The sequence below is a fragment of the Schistocerca gregaria genome, chromosome 2 (assembly GCF_023897955.1).
Source record: "Schistocerca gregaria isolate iqSchGreg1 chromosome 2, iqSchGreg1.2, whole genome shotgun sequence".
In the NCBI taxonomy this organism is placed as follows: domain Eukaryota; kingdom Metazoa; phylum Arthropoda; class Insecta; order Orthoptera; family Acrididae; genus Schistocerca; species Schistocerca gregaria.
In genome coordinates this window covers 716,878,327-716,898,758 of record NC_064921.1, presented here as the reverse complement: position 1 = coordinate 716,898,758, position 20,432 = coordinate 716,878,327, and the positions used below count along the sequence as shown (strand labels likewise).

General features: G+C 45.0%; 1 protein-coding gene across 1 annotated transcript in view; it reads right to left on the bottom strand.

Moving 5' to 3' along the window:
* The window catches only part of LOC126334844 (ATP-binding cassette sub-family C member 4-like), a 170,103-nt gene that overhangs the window by 103,523 nt on the left and 46,148 nt on the right, over positions 1-20,432 (bottom strand). The window contains exons 4-8 of the mRNA XM_049997511.1: positions 19,754-19,958; positions 13,194-13,419; positions 3,718-3,874; positions 854-992; positions 662-772 (exon numbers count right to left, since the gene is read on the bottom strand). Of these exons, the coding sequence (XP_049853468.1) occupies positions 662-772; positions 854-992; positions 3,718-3,874; positions 13,194-13,419; positions 19,754-19,958 (838 nt within the window). The remainder of the gene's footprint in view (positions 1-661; positions 773-853; positions 993-3,717; positions 3,875-13,193; positions 13,420-19,753; positions 19,959-20,432) is intronic.

Sequence of the window (20,432 nt, the reverse complement as noted above, 5' to 3'; positions counted from 1 at the left end):
GCCAAAATATCTTCAAAATACAGCACAGTAATTAAAATGCTTTTCTCTTGTACCTGTTTTTCTCTAAAAAGCTCTGAGACGCAAGGAGTATAAGTACTTTTAATGCATCATAAAAAGCAATGCGGGGGCACGACGATCTCTAGCCATACCTACAACGACATCAGTACTAACTGACCATTGTCTGAAGATATCTGATGTTTCGACAGTAGCTCACGTAATTTATAAACACACATTTAACTCTGACAGTCATTTACTCAGTTTGCTTCACCAAGCCCTTGTACCATCTGCACTGTAAGCCCATCTATTACGAATAACACATGAGATATAATTGCCTAGGCCTCCGCGGTCAAAGTCAAAAGATAAACGTTTTCTGAGTACAGTACCGCGTCACAATGACAAAAACTGTACTGGAGAAACCAACGATTCGGCTACAGTTACAGTGGCCTCCTTCTGGTTGGACTGGTATCGTAGACGCAGAAGAAAGCCACTGCAATCATAGACGAAAAGTTGGATTCTCCAGTTCAGTTATTATCATTATGACGCGTACAGTACTTAGAAATCTTCTGTGTCAATAGATGAGATGTGTCCCAATTCGGCAATGGACATGCCACATGCATCATGATCTCGGTTTGTGAAGATAAGTGCCAGAATGTATTCTTACTTGTATACGCTGCACTGAGATTCGAGCTTCTTGTATAGCCGCGATGCCCATCGGGAACATAATTGCCAGTGCTCCGTTAAGGACGTTGTAGTACTGAGCCATTGAGAATATCTGCAACACACCAGACAAAGGATGTAGTCATGTGAAATGTAGGTGTCGAAAAGAAATGGGAAAGATTGTAGATGTACTGACCTGGTCAGGACCGGCGATGCGACCCATTAGGAAGTAGGCGACGAGTGTGACCAGCAGCGAAGACCTCTCGATGAAGACTGCAGACGCCAGTAGGAAACTCCGCAGGTAGGCTGCGTGCAGCAGCTTGTGGATCTCAGATCTGGTGTAACAAGTGGAAAGATACTATTTCATTAAAACTGCAACACGAAGTGTAAAAGAACAAAACAATTTCTCTGAAGAACTTTCATGGAGACTGGTTTTTGGAAATGAACTAGGTTAGGCATAGAAATGCGAGCCCCAGATTTAGGGGCAGAGTTATTATTTCTAAGAAACACGACCTGGGGGAGATTTACTGCTGCCAAGGTGAAACGCTGCTAACTCTAGGGAGATGCATGGGGGCCGATATATAACATCCGCTACGCATCCAACAAATACCAGATTCAGTCAAAACCTGAGGCCACGAATAGTCGTAACACACAAGTAGGAAAGTCTTAGCACGAAATTTGTCAAACAACTTCCAGATAGGAGTGTACTAACATAGAGAGAAAAGTTATAAGTTGCTGAGTACCTGGCATCACTGGTATGTATTTATTATAATCTTCTACTAGTCCATCTCCTCCTTTACTGCCTCTCTGTCGATCTCCTCCACATCCTGTGTCCACCTCGTACAAACCCCTCCCCACCCTCTCGCCATATATTTGCCTCTCTCTCTGTCCTTCACCTGCTCCTTTCTCCCTCCTCTCCTCCTTCGCTTCCTCGTTTCTGCCTCCGCCTCCTCCTCGCCCCTCTCCCTGCACATCGCCGGTTCTCTCCTTTCTCTGACCATCTCCTCATCTCTCCTCTCTCTGTCCATCTCTTTCTCCTGCCATTCGCTGTCCATTTCCTCATCCTTTCTCTCTGTTCATCTCCTCTTCCCCCTCTCTCTACATATTCCTTTCTCCTTCTATCTATTTTCTCCCACTGTCTATCTCCTTCTCTTTCCGTTCTCTGTCTATTTCCTTCCATCCCCTCTCTCTGTCAAATATGCTCCCCCTCTCTCTGACCATCCTCTCCTCCCCCATATATGACCCTCTCCTCCTTCCCCCTCTTTTATCTAGCCATCTCCTCCTTCATCCTTCTCTCTTCAAATTATTGGTTTAGGACCAAAAATAGGCTGCTGGTTCTTATCCCCAAAGTATTTCTTTCCATATCTTAACTAATATGTGTTTTAAAGTTGGTTGAAATCTTTCCAGGGGTTTAGGATGAGATTTTTACCCGTGCCTTTGTCTACAAAGGCCCGTCTCAAATATACTTCACATATATTTAATATATTTTACGCGACTTTATACACTATTTCACCTGTATCTCTAGCGAATTTCGGCCTGTAGTTTCATTTCACGCAGCTCAATGTTTATGACGTATTTCTTGAACTATGTGCTGCACAGTGTTATAAATTTGCAGTGATATATGTGGCCACAGTCTGCAAAATCTGCTGTGAACAGAATTAGCAGGAACGGAGTAATAAATTTAAACGTGCCACATGATCAGGTAATTTTTCAAGCATCTCAGTGTTTATGACGTCTTATCTCCTGAACTGTATGTCGTACAATGATATGTTTGTGTAGATACATTCAGCGACATATGTGGATACTGTCTACGAAGTTTGTTGCGGACAGAATTAGCAGTAAACAGGCACCAAATTAAAGCGTCATACATGACGCATCTCAGTATTTGACGTCATTTCTCCTGAACTATGTGTCGTACGACGGTATATTTTTTTAGGTACATTTAGCAGCGGATGTGCATACTGTCTGCGAAATGTGTTACGAATAGTGGTAGTAGAAACTAAGCAATAAATTCAAACGTCTTTCATGATGCGATGGTTTTTCATGCATCTTATCGGTTATGAAGTCATATACCCGAATTGTGTGTCGTACAGTGATATAACTGTACTTGTACATTCGGTGATATATGCAAATATTGCCTCCAGAATGTGCCGCGAATACGGTTAGTGGTAAAGAAGTAATTAACTGAAATGTCGTTCTTCATGCGGCAGTTTTATTGCATGGAAAATCTGAAATTATGTGTAAAGTCTGCTGCATGTCTTTAAGGCTCTCATTCTCAAATACTGGATGACTGAGGTATGGGTATTCGCACGTTGTGGGCCACTCTGCTTTTTCACTTCCGCAGATAGCTCTTTCTTATCCCTACAGCGATTCTTTGCAGGGAGTCAGTGATATATGTTGCGAGATTAGTTGAAATTGGTTCAGTGGTTTAAGAGGAGATAAGGAAGAGACATACGTACATATGCTACGTAAAAAAAGATAAAAAATGAGTGTAGGTATAAAATGTAATACCGTTGAATCCACAGATTTTACAGTGATTACCATTCAATTTAAAGTGATAAATACTGACATATTTTAATTGTTACGAGTATGTCATAATGTTTCATGAAATGAATCAGTAAAAATCTTCAGTAGTTCAAAGATATGTTTGCAAAGTTACACAGTTTTACTTGTTATCCTGAGATTCATAGTGCAAACAGATTATTTAATACAGAATGTCCTTCACGAAGGTTACTGTAAAATTATATAAGCGTTCTTCAGCATCCCGAAATAGTGAGATAGATTTATGTATGTTTTATCTTAAGACACTGACTGTAGAGTACTGAAAGGTGTATTAGACCGCTCCAACGCACAAGGTTCTATTTTGCTGAAACTGTACTGCCAGATACAAAAGGAAAAGCAGCTACTAATTTCCAAATCTGATTTGAGTGAATGTTTGTTGCATGACACACCATTGCCATTGAAATTACTGAAATCTGTGTACAGGTATCCATTTCTCAGGCAGGAATGGGTAATTATTCATCGTATTTTGTGTTCTGTTTGTTACGGAATTACACTCACTTCCTGGCCAGTGCGACGAGCTTGGCGAAGGGCCTCTCCCAGGCGTACATCTTGACCACCTGTATGCCCTGCACCAGCTCGTTCATCATCCGCATTCTCTCGTCGGTCCTGACGGCCACACGTTTCCGGAAACGTGCTGAGAGTCGACCCATGTACGCTGTGAACAGAGTATATTAGCACTGTATTGGGCACCATTTTACCATTGTTTAATAAAAGAATATTACTTAGAGTGGATCATCCTTGTGTTACATTGCTCATTAATACAAATAACATAGGTTCGTCTTGAAGCCTTTTTCTACGTTTGATACCTATCGTACAATGTTTGGAAGAAAGGACTCAGTGCACTATTGCAGTATCCCATACCCTTTTTTTAATTCGCACGTGGTGCACTGGAAAAACTAAATCGTACTAATCCGTATAACATGCATTTCTCTTAATTCATTAATAATAAAACAATATATTTGAAGAAGGCTGTAATTTGTTTCTTGACTAACTCGGGAACGCTCATTGAGAAGGTATTAAATTTTTTTGGAGTTTACGCCTCTGGATGAAGGTTCAAATGGCTTTGAGCACTATGAGACTTTACAGAGGACGTCATTAGTCCCCTAGAACTTAGAACTACCTAAGCCTAACTAACCTAAGGACATGACACACATCCATGGCCGAGGCAGGAGTCGAACCTGCGACCGTAGTGGTCGCGCGGTTCCAGACTCAAGCGCCTAGAACCGCTCGGCAACTCCGGCCGGCCTGGGTGAAGGAAGAAACCGTTCAGATATGGAACGACAGACAATATTTTCGAGCGCAACATGTAAGACAGTGAAATCACGGTTTCGAGTTGGGTTTACAATGTACTGCTATCTATTTGAATCTCTCCATCTCACCTCAATATCAACCAGAAACACGACATTAAGCTCCACGCACCATCATCATAGTGCCCCACAGTTAAGTAACAGCACCCGAGCTTGGCGAAAGAAAGGCATCGCCGCGTTGGAAAAACAAAAACGTTTCTGAAACTTCCTGACAGATTAAAACTGTGTGCCGGACCGAGACTCGAACCGGGCACCTTTGCCTTTCGCGAGCAAGTGCTCTACCAACTGAGCTACCCACGCACAACTCACGATCTCTCCTCAGAGCTCTAATTTCGCCAGTACTTCTTCTACTTGCCCGCGAAAGGCCAAGGTCCCGAGTTCGAATCTCGGTCCGGCACACAGTTTTAATCTGCCAGGAAGTTTCATATCAGCGCACACTCCACTGCAGAATGAAAATTTCATTCTGAAAAGCTTTTCTATTATGCACCTGCACAATCGCTCCACGCCTTCCATCAATAATAACACAAGCCTTTACTTTTATTTTTCTTAGTGCTCTCGCTTTCGGTGTACTCTCATTAGATACTACCAGGAGAGAAATTTACCCCAGGTGTACAGGCGCAATACAGTCCACGAAGAAAACTCTGCGCTCACCAAAGGTGGATGAAACCAAACATATAAACGTGTCTGCGTTCCCATTAGAATGCGACTAGATGTCTCAAGCGTGGCTCTTGACATATTTGGTACGCACCACCGACGGAAATTAGAAGCACTTGAACGACATGTTGTGAACGAACATCATTCCGTGTCGACCAAAGACTGCTTTCTGGTTTCCTAAATGGAGCTCCATGCCAGACAGCCTATGCAAACATGATTTTCTAAGAAACTAATCTACCGCCCTGAGTGATAGAGGTTGTTTCAGAAAGGTTCCTCTCATTTCACGTAACTATAATTTCTACATGAATGAATGTAGAAACATGGGGTAAATTTCAACTTAGGCATAGGACTACATAGTTTATGTTGTCAAAAGAGCGATCCAGCTTTACTAGAGGATAATACACACCTGGAAATGGAAAAAAGAACATATTGACACCGGTGTGTCAGACCCACCATACTTGCTCCGGACACTGCGAGAGGGCTGTACAAGCAATGATCACACGCACGGCACAGCGGACACACCAGGAACCGCGGTGTTGGCCGTCGAATGGCGCTAGCTGCGCAGCATTTGTGCACCGCCGCCGTCAGTGTCAGCCAGTTTGCCGTGGCATACGAAGCTCCATCGCAGTCTTTAACACTGGTAGCATGCCGCGACAGCGTGGACGTGAACCGTATGTGCAGTTGACGGACTTTGAGCGAGGGCGTATAGTGGGCATGCGGGAGGCCGGGTGGACGTACCGCCGAATTGTTCAACACGTGGGGCGTGAGGTCTCCACAGTACATCGATGTTGTCGTCAGTGGTCGGCGGAAGGTGCACGTGCCCGTCGACCTGGGACCGGACCGCAGCGACGCACGGATGCACGCCAAGACCGTAGGATACTACGCAGTGCCGTAGGGGACCGCACCGCCACTTCCCAGCAAATTAGGGACACTGTTGCTCCTGGGGTATCGGCGAGGACCATTCGCAACCGTCTCCATGACGCTGGGCTACGGTCCCGCACACCGTTAGGCCGTCTTCCGCTCACGCCCCAACATCGTGCAGCCCGCCTCCAGTGGTGTCGCGACAGGCGTGAATGGAGGGACGAATGGAGACGTGTAGTCTTCAGCGATGAGAGTCGCTTCTGCCTTGGTGCCAATGATGGTCGTATGCGTGTTTGGCGCCGTGCAGGTGAGCGCCACAATCAGGACTGCATACGACCGAGGCACACAGGGCCAACACCCGGCATCATGGTGTGGGGAGCGATCTCCTACACTGGCCGTACACCTCTGGTGATCGTCGAGGGGACACTGAATAGTGCACGGTACATCCAAACCGTCATCGAACCCATCGTTCTACCATTCCTAGACCGGCAAGGGAACTTGCTGCTCCAACAGGACATTGCACGTCCGCATGTATCCCGTGCCACCCAACGTGCTCTAGAAGGTGTAAGTCAACTACCCTTTCCAGCAAGATCTCCGGATGTGTCCCCCATTGACCATGTTTGGGACTGGATGAAGCGTCGCCTCACGCGGTCTGCACGTCCAGCACGAACGCTGGTCCAACTGAGGCGCCAGGTGGAAATGGCATGGCAAGCCGTTCCACAGGACTACATCCACCATCTCTACGATCGTCTTCATGGGAGAATAGCAGCCTGCATTGCTGCGAAAGGTGGATATACACTGTACTAGTGCCGACATTGTGCATGCTCTGTTGCCTGTGTCTATGTGCCTGTGATTCTGTCAGTGTGATCATGTGATGTATCTGACCCCAGGAATGTGTCAATAAAGTTTCCCCTTCCTGAGACAATGAATTCACGGTGTTCTTATTTCAATTTCCAGGAGTGTATTTGGACAAATGCATGTATAACCTTCGAGTACTTTTTACAACTACGTTGAGGATCATACTTCTTATTTATCTTTCATAAATATTTTATGAGTGTTCCACTGTCACAGTACGGCAAATTTACAGACTAAAGTCAAACTTCTCCCATACTTCTACAAGAATGTCTACAGTTACTACTTTCAATGCTTTTGTTGAATGGGAAGGGAGATACAACCATTCACAAACCGGACAAAAAAAATCACATGCACTATTCAACCATGAAACCATTTATTGTGCAGAAGTGGTACAAAGCTGTATCACTTTTCAACATAATGTCAATTCAAGTCCTCCAGAGCTTACAAAGTGCATAAATTCATTGAGAAAAAAATTCTTTCGGTAGTCGGCGCAACCACTCATGTACAGTGTGGCGTACCTCTTCATCAGAACGGAACTTCTTTCCTCCCATTGCGTCTTTCAGTGGTCCAAAGATATGGAAAATCCTTTGGGGCATGGTCTGGTGAGTAGGGTGGATGAGGAAGACACTCAAAATGCAGGTCTGTGATTGTTGCAACTGTTGTACCGGCAGTGTGGGGCCTTGCATTCTCATGTTGCAAATGGAAACCTGCTGACAGCAATCCACTTCGCTTTGATTTGATTGTAGGCCGCAGATGATATTTTAGGAAATCTTTGTATGATACACTGGTGACATTGGTCCCTCTAGGCACGTAATGCTCCAAAATGACGCCTCTTTCGTCCCAAAAGTGAGTCAGCATAACCTTCCCTGCTGATGGTTCTGTTCGAAACTTCTTTGGTTTTGGTGATGAGGAATGGCGCCATTCCTTGCTCGCTCTCTTAGTTTCCGGTTGGTGAAAGTGAACCCGTGTTTCGTTCCCAGTAACCATTCTTGCAAGGAAGCCATCACCTTCTCGTTCAAAGCGCCGAAGAAATTCTTCACAACACGTCCTTCTCTCATTTCAGGAGTCAGCTGCCGTGGCACCCCTCTTGCAGACACTCTGTGAAACTGGAGAACATCATGCACAATTTGGTGTGCTGACCCACGACTAATCTGTAAACATGCTGCAACGTCATTCAGTGTCACTCACCGGTTTTCCTTCACTATGGCTTCAACTGCTGCAAATGTTCTGTGAAGTCACAACTCGTTATGCCTGACCTGGACTAGAAGCATCTTCCACTGAAGTCACACCATTTGAAAACTTCCTCTTCCATTTGTAGACTTGCTGCTGTGACAAACATGAATCACCGTACTGAACATTCATTCTTCGATGAATTTTAATAGGTTTCACATCTTCACTACGCAAAAACTGAATAACAGAACGCTGTTCTTCCCTGGTGCAAGTCGCAAGTGGGGCGGCCATCTTTATACTGATACTGCGACGGTATGTGTGCTTCTGCACTATGCTACCACCTACAGACCATTCTGCACGCTGTTTGTAGCACGCTTACCAACATACAGGATAACGGCGCAAAATTTAGATTTGTTATTACAAATTTAAGGTTTTCATTTGACTCACCCTCGTGCATGGAGCGGCAATGCTCTGAAGATACAATCGACATTCAAGCCGATGCGACAAGATAGTCGAACAACATTCCACAGAAGGGCTTTCCTGACAGGTTCACATAGTTGTATGAAAGTTCTCGGCGTTGTGCTCAAGACGGAGGTGACTACATCTACATCTACAGCTACATCTACATCTCCGTGATTACTCTGTGAATCACAATTAAGTGCTTGGTAGAGAGTTCATCGAACCATCTTCAAGCCATTTCTCCATCGATCCATTCTCGAACAGAGTGCAGGAAATACGGACACACTAATCTTTCCGTACGAACGCTGATTTATCTTATTTTATTATGATGATCATTCCGTCCTATGTAGGTGGCGCGAAGAGAAACATTTCTACACTCTGAGGACAAAGTTGGCGATTTAAATTTCATGAGAAAATCATACAGCAACGAAAATCTTCCAATTCGCATATCATATCCGGGACACTCTCTCCCCTATTTCGCCGTAATAAAAAACGAACTGTCCTCTGAACTTTTTCAGCGTCATCTGTCAGTCCTATCTGAAGCGTCTCCCACATCACACAGCAGTTCTCCACAAGAGGGTGGACAAGCGTAGTGTATGGAGTCTTTTCAGTAGACCTATTGCATTGTCTAAGTGTTCTGCAAATAAATCAAGGTCTTAGGCTTGCTTTCCCCACAGCATTGTTCATGTGATCGTTCCTGTTTAAGTTATTCGTGATTGTAATCCTAAATATTTAGTTGATTTCACAGCGTATAGATTTGTGTGTTTTTCTTGTATATTTCGCACCAACATATTATTTATTTTGATCATCTTACGATTTTATAAGACGGTAAAAGGCTGCATCATTTGCAAAAATTCTAAGAAGGCTGCTCAGATTGGCCCCTAAATTATTTATGTAGATTAGGAACAGCAGAGGGCCTATAACACTTCCTTGGAGAACGCCAGATATTATTTCTGTTTTATTCGATGATTTTCCATCATTTACTAAAACCTGTGACCCTTGTGACAGAAAATCACGAATGCTGTCGCACAGCTGAGACGCAATTTGATTAGAAGTCGCTTGTTAGGAACGGTGTCAAAAGCTTTCTGGAAATCTAAAAATATGGAATCAATTTTACATTCCTTGTCGATAGCACTCACTAATTCGCGAGAATAAAGGGCTAGTTGAGTTTCACAAAAACGATATTTTCTGAATCCGTATTGGCTGTTTATCAATAAATCATTTCTTCAACGTAACCAACAGTGTTAGACTAACGGTGTAGCGTAATATCAGTCCACCTTGGAGGCTAATGGCGCATTGAGAGATCTGTGCGCCCCTAACGCCGATCCATGACTGATACAGTTCATGATTAAGGAACACTCTCACACGCAGGTGTTAGCGTGGAGGTGCTCCGTCGAGTTTACAAAAAGCTGTCGGCTTGTTCTAGCTATTGCGAGAAAAACTAGTTCTCCACATATGCTCGTACGCGGTCCCTGTAACAGTACATAAAGCTGTCCTCAAGAAACCCCGTAAAACACATGAGACTTCAGAGAGTCGCTGTCTGCCGATTAGGATCTGCGACTGCCCTGTTCCCCGCATTCCTACGTAGTGGCAGTTCATTTTTCCACTTAAATCAAATGGCACCTCATCACAGCTCATCACTGCTATTTCCCGTCTCTATGTCCGGAATGAACTTACAAAACCCTGCATGTTGTTGTTTACCAAAATCATAAAGGGCTTGTTGAATGCGCTCTACGCCTTTAACGAATACTAGCGTCTTGGATATGTTTTCGCCATAGCCAAATACTTCGCGCTGTAGCAGGTGCACTGTGGAGCGCAAGACGAAAACCACGCCGTCCGTTTGTAACTGAACTGCACCTGCTGAAGTGGAGAAAGCAAAAAACATTTTGTTCCTGTTTTAGCAACATCTCGAACTGACGCACAATGGGTAATTAATGGACGATGGAGCTAGCTGCACCAGGAGACCGCTACAGGCAACCATTTGAGCGACAATTTACAAGATGCGCCAAGGTAACGTTTTAGTTTGGATGGGTAAATTAAACTTTGCTCCTAGTTTCTATTTTTATTTAGCTTGAAGATGTAGTCTTGAGAAATGCAATTAATTCCTTTGAGCCATTACGTTTAATCATTTTGAGCATTTAGTTAATGAAATTACACTACTGGCAATTAAAATTGCTGCACCACGAAGATGACGTGTTACAGATGCGAAATTTAACCGTCAGGAAGAAAATGTTGTGATATGCAAATGATTAGCTTTTCAGAGCATTCACACAAGGTTGGCGCCGGTGGCGACACCTACAACGTGCTCACATGAGGAAAGTTTCCAACCGATTTCTCATACACAAACAGCAGTTGACGGGCGTTGCCTGGTGAAGAGTTGTTGTGATACCTCTTGTAAGGAGGAGAAATGCGTACCATCACGTTTCCGACTTTGATAAAGGTCGGATTGTAGCCTATCGCGATTGCGGTTTATCGTATCGCGCGATTGCTGCTCGCGTTGGTCGAGATCCAATGACTGTTAGCAGAATATGGAATCGGTGGGTTCAGGAGGGTAATACGGAACACCGTGCTGGATCCCAATGGCCTCGAATCACTAGCAGTCGAGATGACAGGCATCTTATCCGCATGGCTGTAACGGATCGTGCAGCCACGTCTCGATCCCTGAGTCAACAGATGGGGACGTTTGCAAGACAACAACCGTCTGCACGGACAGTCCGACGACGTTTGCAGCAGCATGCACTATCAGCTCGGATGCCCGCATCTCGTGGTCGTGCGGTGGCATTCTCGCTTCCCACGCTCGGGTTCCCGGGTTCGATTCCCGGCGGGGCCAGGGATTTTCTCTGCCTCGTGATGGCTGGGTGTTGTGTGATGGCCTTAGGTTAGTTAGGTTTCAGTAGTTCTAAGTTCTAGGGGACTGATGACCATCGATGTTAAGTCTCAAAGTGCTCAGAGCCATTTTATCAGCTCGGAGACCATGGCTGCGGATACCCTTGACGCTGCATCACAGACAGGAGCGCCTGCGATGGTGTACTCAACGACGAACCCGGGTGCACGAATGGCAAAACTTCATTTTTAGCATGAATCCAGGTTTTCTTTACAGCATCATGATGGTCGCATCAGTGTTTGGCGACATCGCGGTGAACACTGCCGTATCACCCGGCGTGATGGTATGGGGTGCCATTGGTTACACGTCTCGGTTACCTCTTGTTCGCATTGACGGTACTTTGAACAGTGGATGTTACATTTCAGATGTGTTACGTCTCGTGGCTCTACCTTTCATTTGACCGTGCGAAACCCTACATTTCAGCAGGATAATGCACGACGGCATGTTGCAGGTCCTGTACGGGCCTTTCTGGATGCAAAAAATGTTCGCCTGCTGCCCTGGCCAGCACATTCTGCAGATCTCTCACCAATTGAAAACGTCTAGTCAATGGTGGCCGAGCAACTGGCTCGTCACAATACACCAGTCACTACTCTTAATGAACTGTGGTACCGTGTTGAAGCTGCATGGGCAGCTGTACATGTACACGCGATCCAAGCTTTGTTTGACTCAATGCCCAGGCGTATCAAGGCCGTTATTACGGCCAGAGGGGGTTGTTCTGGGTACTGATTTCTCAGGATCTATGCACCCAAATTGCGTGAAAATATAATCACATGTCAGTTCTAGTATAACATATTTGTCCATTGAATACCCCTTTATCACCTGCATTTCTTCTTGGAGTAGCAATTTTAATGACCAGTGGTGTATACTGAAATGTAGACTTTTAGCTGCTTGCAGGCGTTGATAAATATCAACGGGGACAGTTGAAAAATGTGTACCCCACCCGGAATTCGAAAGCGTGACCTCCTGCTTACATGATAGACGCTCTAAACGACTAAGCCACAGAAGACACAGAGGACACTGCGACTGCAGAGACTCTTCTCTGGCACGCTCCCTGTGAGACCCACACTATCCTACTTTCTGTGCACACACTACATTTGTACTGCCCCTGCCCACAATACTCATTACTCGCGGTAGTCAATATACCGATTCCCGTAGGAGTTCGGGCAATGTGAGTGCATCAGCACTGAAGAAGGTCGTTGGCCGGTAAGCCTCCTCTATATGAAGATGGTATGTGTTCTTTCGGACATGTCGGAAAGTGCAGATGTACTCACATTGCTCAGACTCTTACGGGAATCGGTAGATTGACTACCGCGAGTAATGAGTGTAGTAGGCAGGGGCACTACAAATGTAGTGTGTGCACAAAAAATTGGAAAGTGTGAGTCTCACGGGGAGCGTGCGGGAGATAAGTCCCTGCAGTCGCACTGTCGTGTGTCCTCGGTGTCTCAGTCGGTTAGAGCGTCTTATCTATAAGCAGGACAGCCCCGTTGATATTTATCAACGCCTGCAAGCAGCTAAAGGTTTGGAGTTCATTATAATTTCATTCTTCTAGAGCTGCAAGATCACCAATGGTATCTGTACAGATACCAGCTTCATTTAGTTAATGTCTGAATCCATGCAGTGCAGCTGAGAGCAATGGGATGGGACAGGTCTTAGCCACTCTGTTAGTAAGAATATGAAACTGTTTCAGCTATTTTTACACCAGTAACACAAGCTGATGTATTTTTGCAATTGTTGCCTCAAAAAATTTAGTTTACTGGACGATAACAGTATCTCATTTAACTTACTTTGTGGTGGAACCGTCATGATGATGACATAAATGACACCAGCGAAGGCCGCCCAAGACACGGAGCGGTACAAGAAGTACGTGACGATCGCCAGCTGCAGAAATGCGATCCACAGCCAGTTGGCGCTCATCGAAGCGACGTCGAAGCGGGCCACGTCGTTGGACATGAGGTTGATTACCTGCCCCGTCGCTGTCACGTCCATGGACTGCTTGTTGATGCGGAGTACCTGAAGCACAAGACAATAGTGTGTTTTGTTCCAGACGTTCTCTAGCAACTTAGTACCTCCAGCATTTCCTTAAATGACGTAGGTTAGTGTCTCGACAACTCAGAAAGTTCATATTTAAATTAATAGTCGTCTGGAAACCTGAAGCCGATAAAGCAGGTCCTACAATGGTGAGCCAGACATTGGTACCACCTGATTAATAGCGTGTTGGTCGATCTTTCACAGACAGTATAGCAACGACTTCACGGATTCTCTATTAATTTTTCAGGACGTTTGTGTGCCAGATGTGTACCCAAAGATTATGCAATTCCCGTAAATTACGGGCCGGTGGTTCGTGGCTAGCAAGCCAGATGTGTTCCGTTTGGTTCAGATCAGGCGAATCTGATGCCCAAGAAGACGGCAAACCATCGCAGCATGATCCTGAGCTCGTGACACGGTCATCCTAAAAAGAGTCCACTGCCGTCAGGGGATCGATCAAGCACGACGGGCTGCACGTGATCCGCAGTGATGTTCATGTAGACCACAGACGTCATGGTGTATTTGATTACCACCATAGATCCCATGAAAGCCATCTGAATGTCCTGTATAGCATCGCCCTATGCCCGTGACGTGGTGATAGTTCAAGCGCCGTTCATAACGCCGTATCCAGACACAACCATCGATTTGGTGTAATAAGAAAAATTATTCATCTGACCAGGCATAAAGTTTCTATTGATCTACAGTCCTATCTCTAATGCTTCTGTCCGACTGTATTCGTAATTGACGATCTGCTTGGTTCAACATAGGGACACATAGGGTTCGTCTAACGGAGCTCCACATTCATCAATATGTACAGAACAGTGTGCTCCGAAATACTTGTGCCTGCACCAACAGCGTACACTGTCATTAGGCCTGTCATGGGTCGCTACGTTTCCTCCCTAACTGAGCGAACAAGACTCCAACCTCTACGATCTGTAGTCAGGCGTGTACGTCCAGCACCTTGTGGCTTGCTCGTGGACTCACCATTCTACAGCCACTTTTCATACTTGCTGAAGACAGAAGCAAGCGAACAATCGACTATATTTGCCGTTACCAGGCTGCTCGCTTTGGAGGCGCCGGGACATAAGAATCTGGCCTTTATCACAGTCGTTTACGTCAGTAGATTTCCACTTTTCTGGCCCTTAACGTCGTCGGTATGATTCCCCACTCCTTTCCGCTTCGCTTATGTGCTTTCCTTACCGCATGACGCGGCAGCGACGTCAACAGACTACATGCACTCTTGGGCTAGGCAACAGACATAATGATTTGACTCATCAGTTTCCACTTGGTGACAAAGTCATGGGTTAGTGGAACAAACATATTCAGATTGCGGTAGCATAGTATACATAAGGTATAGAAACCAGTGCTTTGGCGGAGCTGTCATTTGTAATCAGGTAATTCATATAGTAAGTAGGCTGTTTAGGTTTTTATGCTGGTGACGCCTCGTAGTGTTCTGTATGAAAATCACTGACTGTGCTGTGTGCAGTCTGTGGCAAGTTGGATTCATTGTTGGAATATTCGCTTGTGTAGTGTTGGGCTGTTGCTTGTGAAAAGTGCGTAGCGTTGCGCAGTTGGAGGTGAGCCGCCAGCAGTTGTGGATGTGGGGAGAGAGATGGCAGAGTTTTGAGAGCGGACGATCTGGATGTGTGTCCGTCAGAAAAAGGAAATTTGTAAGACTGGATGTCATGAACTGATACATATATTATGACTTTTGAACACTATTAAGGTAAATACATTGTTTTTTCTTTATCAAAATCTTTCATTTGCTAACTATGCCTATCAGTAGTAAGTGCCTTCAGTAGATAAAATATTTCATTTAGTTGGCAGTATTGGCGCTCGCTGTATTGCAGTAGTTCGAGTAACGACGATTTTTGTGAGGTAAGTGAATCATGACTGTTGACAGTCAGGGCCATTCTTTTGTAGGAATTATTGAAAGTCAGATTGCTTTGCGCAAAAAACAATAAATAAATAAATAAATAAATAAATAAAATAAATAAAATAAATAATATTGTGTGTCAGTTTAGTGATGATCAGAATAAGTAAAGAGAGAAATATCTGAGTACGTTCAGTTTTGCTCAGCTGTTTGAAAATCAAATAAAGTAAGAGGTTTATCAGCACAGTCATATATTTTTTTCTAAGGGGGCGTTACAATATGAACAACTTTCCGACGTGATTATGGCCGCACGACGGGAATTAACAGACTTTGAACGCAGATTGGTAGTTGGAATCAGACGAATGCGACATTCCAATTTGGGAAATCGTTTGGGGAATTCAGTATTACGAGTTCCTCAGTCTCAACAGTGTGCCGATAATACCAAATTTCAGGCTTGACCTCTCACCAAGGACAACGCAATGGCCGACGGCCTTCACTTAACAACCGAGAGCAGCGGTCTTTGCGTTGTCAGAGTTAATGATAAGCAACACTGTGTGAAATAACCACAGAAATCAATGTGGGAAATACGATGAACGTATCTGTTAGGCCAATGAGCGAAATCTGACGTTAATAGTCTATGTCAGCAGACGACCAATGCGAGTGCCATTTCTAACAGTGTGACATTGCCTGCAGCGTCTCTCCCGGTCATGAGACCATATCGGTTGGGCCCTGGACGACCAAAAAACCGTGGCTTGCTCAGATGATTCCCTCTGTCAGTTAGTAAGTGGTTAAAAATGGTTCAAATGGCTCGGAGCGCTATGGAACTTAACTTCTAAGGTCATCAGCCCCCTAGAACTTAGAGCTTCTGAAACCTAACTAACCTAAGGATATCACACACATCCATGCCCGAGGCAGGATTCGAACCTGCGACCGTAGCGGTCGCGTGGTTCCAGACTGTAGCGCTTAGAACCGCTCGGCCACCTCGACCGTCTGGTAAGTGGTGACGATAGGGTTCGAGTGTGGCGCAGACCCCACGAAGCCATAGACCCAAATTGTCAACAAGGGACTGTGTAAGCTGGTAGTGGCTCCATAACGATGTAGGCTGTGTTTGGATGGAATGAACTGCGTCTTCTGGTCAAACTGAACCTATCACTGACTGTAAATGGTTATGTTCGCCTACTTGGAGACCACTTGCAAGCATTCATGGACTTCATGTTCTCAAACAAAGATGGATTTTTTATAGACATCAGTGTACCATGCCACAAGGCCACAGTTGTTCACGATTGGTTTGAAGAATATTCTGGACAATTCGAGCGAATGATTTGGCCACCCAGATAGAACGACGTGAATCCCACCGAACATTTATGGGACATAACAGAGAGATCAATCGTGCACAAAATCGTGCGCCGGCAACGCTTTCGCTATTATGGACGGCTATAGAGGCAGCGTGGCTCTATATTTCCGCACGGAACTTCCAGCGACTTGTTCAGTCCATGCCACGTCGAGTTAGCGCACCGCTCCGAGCAAAATGAGGTCCGACACTATATTGGGATGTATCCCACCTCAGTGTACTTAATGCACTGTATTTGTTGATTAAAACTAGGAACAATAAGAAGTTGAGCCGTTAGATATGTACTAAGGATCTATATCAGTGTTTATAAACTAGACTTTTGTTCTGGAGCAATGGAATTCAAACCCCATAAGCGTGGACTTGATTTAAGTTCTTCACGCATTCCATTTAATATTTCAACCAAATGCTGATAAGGTTAATTGAACGAAATATACAAAAATCCTTCTCGAATCTATCCCTTCTGTCATGACTGAACACACGTCTTGCGAAGCACTGTCAAACGCCGATTATAATACTGTATCCCCGCTGCACTGGTTGTCTGTGGCCAAGGAGGAAGTGGAGCAACATCAGCTAGCGCGGCTGTCAGCGTCAAGTTTGCCTATGAACGAGGAACGGAACACGTTGTCCGCTCTAGCGCCATGGTTAGTGGCCAGCCTGTACTGGAGCTGTAACCGCGACGCTGAGCTATAACCCAGTCCTGATCTGTGCGCATCGAGTACAGGCTGTTTGCCAATTATCGGTGCCTTGAACGGAGCTCGCATGGTGTTGTGGAGTACGTGGCATGGGTGCAAGCTGTTAGCCTGTCATTACCTCGCTATCGTGTCCGAATACGACGCATGGATGGAGGCTTCGTAGTCACCAGTAATGAGTACAGCCTTTTACTTCCAATAAGAAATGATGAACTGACAATTATCCAGTAAAACCACCAGCATTATTTCACTCCCCCACTCCTACACTCCCTGCCGTTTCAACTCCGTTGTGCGTCCTTTTGATTTTACTGCTATGTGGATTACTTATGTCGTGTCCGTTCTGCTCCTGAATATTTTTGTATTTCGATCTTCTTTCGTCGATCGTTTGAGATACACTAAGTGATCAAAAGTATCTGGACACCCCCAAAAACATACGTTTTTTATATTAGGTGCATTATGCTGCCACCTGCTGTAAGGTACTCAATATCAGTGACCTCTGTAGTCATTATACATCGTGAGAGAAAAGAATGGGGCGCTCCGCAGAACTCACGGACCTCGAACGTGATCTGGTGATTGGGTGTCACTTGTGACATATGTTTGTACTCGAGATTTACACACTCCTAAACATCCCTAGGCTCACTGTTTCCGATGTGATAGTGAAGTGGAAACGAGAAGGGACACATACAGCACAAAAGCTTGAAGGCCGACCTCGTCTGTTGATTGACAGAGACCGCCGAAAGTTGAAGAGAGTCGTAATGTGTAATAGGTAGGCATTTATCCAGACCATCACACAGGAATTCCAATCTGCATCAGGACCCACTGCAAGTACTATGACAGTTAGGCGGGAAGTGAGAATACTTGGATTTCATGGTCGAGCGGCTGCTCATAAGCCACGCATCACGCCGGTAAATGTCAAACGACGCCTCGCTTGGTGTAAGGAGCGTAAACATTGGACCGTTGAACAGTGGAAAAACGTTGTGTGGAGTATGTGGCGATCCGATGGCAGGGTGTGGATGTGGTAAATGCCCAATGAAAGTCATCTGCCGCGTGTATAGTGCCAACAGTAAATTTCGGAGGCGGTGGTGTTATGGTGTGGTTGAGTTTTTATGGAGGGGGCTTGCTCCCCTAGTTGTTTTGCTTGGCACTATCACAGCACAGGCCTCCACTGATGTTTTAAGATCCTTCTTGCTTCCCGCTGTTGAAAAGCAATACGGAGAGTGCGATTGCATCTTTCAGCACGATCAAGCACCTGTTCATAATGCACATCCTGTGGTGCAGTGGTTACACGGCAGTAACATCCCTGTAATGGACTGGAATGCACGGAGTCCTGACCTGGTTCCTATAGAGCACCTTTGGGATGTTTTGGACGCCGACTTCGTTCCAGGCCTCACCGACCGATATCAATACTTCTCCTCAGTGCAGCACTCCGTGAAGAATGGGCTGCCATTCCCAAAGAAACCTTCCAGCGCCTGATTGAACGTATGCCTGCGAGAGTGGAAGCTGTCATCAAAGCTAAGAGTCGACAAACACCATACTGAATTCCAGCATTACCGCTAGAGGGCGCCACGAACTTGTAAGTCATTTTCAGCCAAGTGTCCGGATAACTTTGATCACGTAGTGTATGTCTTCTGTAACTAAACGTCTCTTATAACTATTGTCCAACTACCTATATTTTCTATCTAAATTATGTGATAGCCCATTTCATGAAATTTCATTCCCCTTCATGTGAAGTATCAACTGTGGTACTCGTTACCATAGCATGTAAAGCCTCGAAAACCATTTCACATCATTTTCCAATTCATCATTATACCTCTTTTATATATTGACTCACCTCTCCTGATGATTTCCTTAACCTTCATCCTATATTCATCATTAATAAACCAATACAAGAGTCTACATCTGACCTTGAGCGTCCCAAAAAATTCATTGTTCCATTTTTCAAGTTTCAGTGAAGTAATCCAACTGTATGTTTTGTTATTTTCCATGTACCGTGTATACCTTCTCCTCTCGCGATACTTGAACCGTATATTTATCATTTAGAGCTGAAATTTATTGAAAAAGTCAACAATGCCTTAGAGAGAAGTCAAAAAAACCAGTTTTGTTCATTAGGTACACCAGAGTTCAATCACCATATCTGACATTCTGAAAAGAGTTTGTGTACAATAGGCACATCGATACCTCTCTTCGATTTAACAAATGATCCAATGCACGACCCCAAAAATTAATTACATGAGTGTCTTTGAGAGTGCAAGCTGTCGCGTAACTGAAGGTGGGCAAAACCTGTTTTAGCTGTCAGGACGTCACATTTACTCATGATAAGCTACGGTAGTAGTTTCATGTGAATCACGTGAATTCTCAGGCACTGATGTTTTAAAATTTGCTTCCATAAAACCGTGTAGTGCTCACCTTCCGGTACAGAAGAGCGCAACAGGCCACCCTGACCCTCATGCCGACATATGTGGTCAGCATGTTGTAGTGATGGTAACAGAACATCTTCAGGAAATTGATGATCACCATCAGACTTGCGTAGATGTAGGCTTGTTCTTCCGTGATAGTGCTGCCTGGATTGAAGTACTGAATAGTGAATCCCAGAAGTAGCGGCTGAGCGACTCTGAAACGGAGACATTAATGACAAAATAAATTCGATGCAAGGTGTTCAGCTGTGGCGACTATGAATAAATTATCACTGTGTATTTAAAATGATGCTCTCATTTCCAGAATTTAAGCCCTTAGAGTGAACCTAAATGTCGTTTACCGGGAAGAAGTATTGATCTGTTGCCCCCCATGAACCATGGACCTTGCCGTTGGTGGGGAGGCTTGCGTGCCTCAGCGATACAGATGGCCGTACCGTAGGTGCAACCACAACGGAGGGGTATCTGTTGAGAGGCCAGACAAACGTGTGGTTCCTGAAGAGGGGCAGCAGCCTTTTCAGTAGTTGCAGGGGCAACAGTCTGGATGATTGACTGATCTGGCCTTGCAACATTAACCAAAACGGCCTTGCTGTGCTGGTACTGCGAACGGCTGAAAGCAAGGGGAAACTACAGCCGTAATTTTTCCCGAGGACATGCAGCTTTACTGTATGATT